The 5,000-nt window shown below is 46.5% G+C and overlaps 1 protein-coding gene across 1 annotated transcript in view; it reads right to left on the bottom strand.

Annotated features, from left to right (window-relative positions):
* LOC122264463 (tsukushi) overlaps positions 1-3,331 on the bottom strand; it is a 37,921-nt gene extending 34,590 nt beyond the window's left edge. Inside the window, exon 1 of the mRNA XM_043033367.2 lies at positions 3,066-3,331. Coding sequence (XP_042889301.2) covers positions 3,066-3,074 — 9 coding nt within the window. The 5' untranslated portion in view covers positions 3,075-3,331. The remainder of the gene's footprint in view (positions 1-3,065) is intronic.
* Between the last annotated feature and the right edge of the window lie 1,669 nt (positions 3,332-5,000).

Genomic DNA, 5,000 nt, shown 5'->3' with positions numbered 1-5,000 from the left:
CCAACAGCAGCGAGAGCATAGGACCTTTCATCATGCACAGGAAGGTGAACAATGGAAATAAGACAAACAAGAATATCAAATAACAAATATTTGGAAAGTAGGGATACTGCAACGCCTGCAACAGAATCGTTGAAGTAAGTATGCAATGATCTAAATCGTTTCATAAAGACGTCCCTTTGCACTGGGGGAAGGAGTTATGTGAACATTGCAATTTTCATTCCTTCTTCCTCGGGACATTAAAGTCCCTAACAAGAACTTGCTATTATTACCCTGTGTTGGAAGCCGTTTTTCTCGTGGAGGAGAATCGCTCTTCTCATGTGCGCGTGTGTGTTTCTGTGTGTGTGTGTGTGTGTGTGTGTGTGTGTGTGTGTGTGTGTGTGTGTGTGTGTGTTTCCCTTTTTGCGTGTACTGTGTGTGTGTGATGTGTGAATGTTGTGTTGATATGACGTGGCGGTGTGTATGTTTATTAATATCTAGAAAGAAATGTTTTTTTAATTAAAAAAAAAAAAAACATTGATGCGAGTATGCAAGTAGCCTACATATGTATACATATGGTTACATGTATACGCTTACAGGACATACTGGCGGGAGAGAGGAAAACACAGCATACAGATAGTAACATGGCAGGAAGCCGACAGAAATAGACAGTGACGAATAGGATGTTGCTGAAATGCCATGCTCCTCAGTTTGCCATTTGAAAGGAGTGTTTGTGCGTGCGTGTATGTGTTAACTTTTCCCCTTTTCGGTCCCTATGTCACTGTTACGTTCTGTTGTTTATGGCTCATAAAAGGCCAATAAAATATCTGGAAATATCCAGATTTCTCCCCTACGTCTTACAATCTATAGATGTTTCGTATCTACAACTTCCATATACATGAATCCTGTATGACAGAGACACTGCAGTATATCAGTGTTACGGTATCATAAAAATATTACCTTAGAGAGAGAGAGAGAGAGAGAGAGAGAGAGAGAGAGAGAGAGAGAGAGAGAGAGAGAGAGAGAGAGAGAGAGAGAGAGAGAGAGAGAGAGAGAGAGAGAGAGAGAGAGAGAGAGAGAGAGAGAGAGAGAGAGAGAGAGAGGAGAGAGAGAGGGAGAGAGAGAGAGGAGAGGGAGGGAGAGGGAGGGAGAGAGAGAGAGAGAGGGAGAGTGAGAGTGAGAGTGAGAGTGAGAGTGAGAGAGAGAGTGAGAGTGAGAGTGAGAGAGAGAGAGAGAGAGAGGGAGAGCGAGAGAAAGAGAGAGAGAGAGAATGAATAAGAGAGAGAGATAGATAGAGGGAGAGAGGGAGAAAGAGAGAAGAAAGAAAGAAAGAAAGAGAGAGAGAGGGGGAGAGAGAGAGAGAGAATGAATAAGAGAGAGAGCGAGAGAGAGAGAGAGAGAGAGAGAGAGAGAGAGAGAGAGAGAGAGAGAGAGAGAGAGAGACAAGGGCAGTTGAGGAGGAAATACGAGAGAGAGAGAGAGTGCCGGTCCCCCGAGAGAGAGAGAGAGAGAGAGAAAGCAGGCGAGAGAGAGTAGATCCGCACGCTCGCAGTGAGAGGGAGAGAGGAGAGAGATGCAGAGCTCCGTGATGAGAGAGAGAGAGAGAGGGAGAGAGAGAGAGAGAGAGAGGACACTGCAAAAGGGCATATTCATGATGTACAAGGAAGATCAATTAAAAGACAATTAATGCCGCTGCATATAAAATTCGTAAGCAAGGAGAAGAGCCTCAATAAGGGAATCCACAAGTCAGTATTTCTCCTTCGACGTCGTGGAAAACTCTTTCAAATACTGACCATAGAAGTAACGTAAGGATGCAAAAGGATCGAAGCCTCGGCCGCTGAAGAGGTCACGGGAGCGCCCTTCCCATTGTCCCCTTTTGCGGTCGCCTTTGTATGTGTGTTGCTTGTGTGTCTTTGCTTACAGTTTGGCGAGAGATACGGAAAATAAACCCAGTGAAGGGGAATCAAAGAGAGGAAGAGAGAGAGAGAGAAGCGAGAGATAGACGAGAGAGAGAGAGAGAGAGAGAGAGAGGAACGGCTCCTCGTTGCTAGGGGAAACTATCTTGGGTTCTTTGTTTCCTTTAGTTTTGTTTCGTCGCTTTCAAACAGCAATATGACTAATTAGTAAAGGGTTACCAAGCTGTCAGTAATGCAATATAACTCGCAGCCTCAGAACACTGACATCTGAGCCGAGGGGGAGGGGAAGGGAGGGGGAGGTGTGAGGGGGGGAGGAATGCCAGTTCACCTTTAAGAAGACTACCACGCAAGCTAACAGTTCACCATTAGCCTGCTAGCGGGCCACTGTTAACCCTGTTAATGTACTTTATCGTGCTTTTAAGCCCCAGCAGACCCACAAGACTTTCATATCCCACAGGAGAATAATTGCTCGCTCGAATTTACATCATTTCCCATACGGTTCATTATATAATATATGGTGCGTGCCGGAGCAACTGATAAGGACTGAGTGTGTACCATGACTGCGATTGTCATAAGTTTTGCACGTAGTTTGAACTTGGATTTTTGTTTGTAAGTAGTTTGTGGTAAGCCTTACTCTAATTGAAATTAGTTCCATGCGCACGCCTTGCACCAGAGGGATATCAATTAAGTTATCAGCATCGACGAGCGCTTATGATAAGAATACTGTCTTGTCATGGTTAAGATATCTGTTTTGGATAACGTTATTTGTGGAAAAAGCGGTCCCGTCACTGCCCAAACTTTTTCAATCAATTTATGCATCAAATTTCCGCTGCAAACGTAGGCGTCACTGGTCACAGATATCCATTTTAATAGAGAAAATACGATTCACTCATAGTACATTTTTACACGACAATGGTTTATGGCACTCCTTGTTTGCGAAGACTTACGGAAATTTAATATTGGAACCCAGCATTGATCTTGGTAAAGTGACGTCATGTAGGATAGTTGGTTAAGCTCGTCACAAATTTTAGTTCGGTAACCGACCAGCGTCGAGGAAGCATACCCTTCGTCTGAGCGAAAGGAGCACTTCAACTCGAGCGGGGAAGTGTGATTGAAGGGCACAGAGTAAAAGCGGAGGAAAGTTGGATTCAACCAGAGAAATTCAATACTCACCATCATCATTTTGAATTTCTTGTTCTCTCTTGGCAGTCGAAGAAACTATCACACACTATTGCGAACTGAAATTGCAACCTAAGAAATAGTGAAATTCTCTCCCGGAGCACACTACTTGTAGCGCGCCACGTTCCCTCACTTTGTTATTACTTCTCGCCAAACACAGGATTGTCACACCACGTGGAGGTCGCACCCTTACTGTCCGCTGCGGATGGGAAAAGGCCCGCTCGGTCACTGGCACACTGTGTCGAGGGAGAAGGGAGGGAGCCCCCCCAACCGCCTGAGGAGGGAGGACACGCCCCCGCCTCGAGAAGGGAACAAAGAGGAGGAGAGACGAGGTGTGCCCCCCACAAGGGGAGTGACGGAAACACAACACCGGGGACTTTGGAAGCAGATTAGGAGGTGTGTTGGCCTGGGTCTGGCCTGGCTGTGGGGCCGCTGGGCACTCGACTGCTCCCGTCAGTGCGGTGCGACAAGGCGCGGGAGCCTGACGCTTATCTGCTGCCCGGCTCGAGTGTTCTTATCAAGTACTTAACCTTATCGCTCACGGACCCCACGTATATCACATGATAGTCATTTCCTTCGTCGAATGCTTTTTTAAGAACGCGGGTGGGTTGAACGGATCTGGTCGCACATATTACGGCCAAGTCTCACGTGTTTTTCAGTATCGCAAACAAACAAAACGACGGTCGATAAATATCATAAGTGGGGAAGGGGAAGGGGGTGATTACATATCGCGTTATCTACCAGCTATCGCATATCGCCATCGCCAGGTAATGGATCGATAACGAACAACTACACTTCCACAACATCAAAGTTTCACCAGGACGGTTTTCGGAGGAAACTTTCTTGGTCTTCGGACCGGAACATATGCGCGTTTGACACATGGTTGACCAGCGAACACTTGCTCACTCCCGGAATGAGGATGCGTAAATCATAAATATATGCGTGTGTATTTGTGTATGTCTTCATGTCTTCGTGTGTGTGTGTGTGTGTGTGTGTGTGTGTGTGTGTGTGTGTGTGTGTGTGTGTGTGTGTGTGTGAGTGTGAGTGTGAGTGTGAGTGTGAGTGTGAGTGTGAGTGTGAGTGTGAGTGTGTGGTGTGATGTGATGTGAGTTGTTGTGTGTGTGTGTGTGTGTGTGTGTGTGTGTGTGTGTGTGTGTGTGTGTGTGTGTGTGTGAGAGAGTGTGTGAGAGTGTGTGTGAGTGGGTGTGTGTGTGTGTGTTTTCGTGTACTTGAAATGGTAGTCTGGATGTTAAGTGGAATAAGTATAGATTTATGTACGATGAGACAGCGTTTCTGGTTTTATGGAAATGTTGTTATTAATGAAGGCGAGAGGGAAAACGGCAAAGGGGGAAGGATGAAAGGAGAGAAAATGCAATGAGGGGAAAGACAGGAGGCTATACGGGAGAGAGGAAAGCAAAGTTGATAAAACAACAAGGGGCGAGGCGAGAACAGAATACTAGTAATGGGAAAGGAAAAAAGGAAGAAAAGAAACACCGAGGCAGAATGAAGGTCACTAAAGCTTAGCAAAAGAGAGAGCACGAAAGACAAACATTGCGTAACCGATATGGAGAGGAAAAGAGGAAGAGAGGAGGGTCCCGAGGGGAAAGAAGAGAGTAGAGGAGAGCGAGAGGGAGGGAGACAAATCGCACAGGATTCCCCCTTCCATCCCCCCTGTCTCTCTTCTCTTCTCTTCCTTTCTCTCCCTGCTCCCTCTTCCCTTCCCTTTTCTTTATTTTTGTTTTTTCTTTTTCCGATTAACCCCTTCCCCCGTTTTCTTCTTTCTTCCTCTCCCCCCTCTTCCCTTCTCATCCTCTTGCCCCCTCTCTTCCCTTCCTTTCGCTCCCATGCCTCCCGTCCCTCATTCCCCTTCCCCTTCCCCTTCCCTTCCCTCCTCTTTCTCCCCTTCCCATCCCTTCTCCTTCCTTCTCC

Source organism: Penaeus japonicus, unplaced genomic scaffold, assembly GCF_977035675.1.
Source record: "Penaeus japonicus unplaced genomic scaffold, GWHDUDI00000001_assembly GWHDUDI00000006, whole genome shotgun sequence".
Lineage (NCBI taxonomy): Eukaryota > Metazoa > Arthropoda > Malacostraca > Decapoda > Penaeidae > Penaeus > Penaeus japonicus.
The sequence above is the reverse complement of the archived record's forward strand: the minus strand, read 5'-3'. Positions and strand labels throughout refer to the sequence as shown.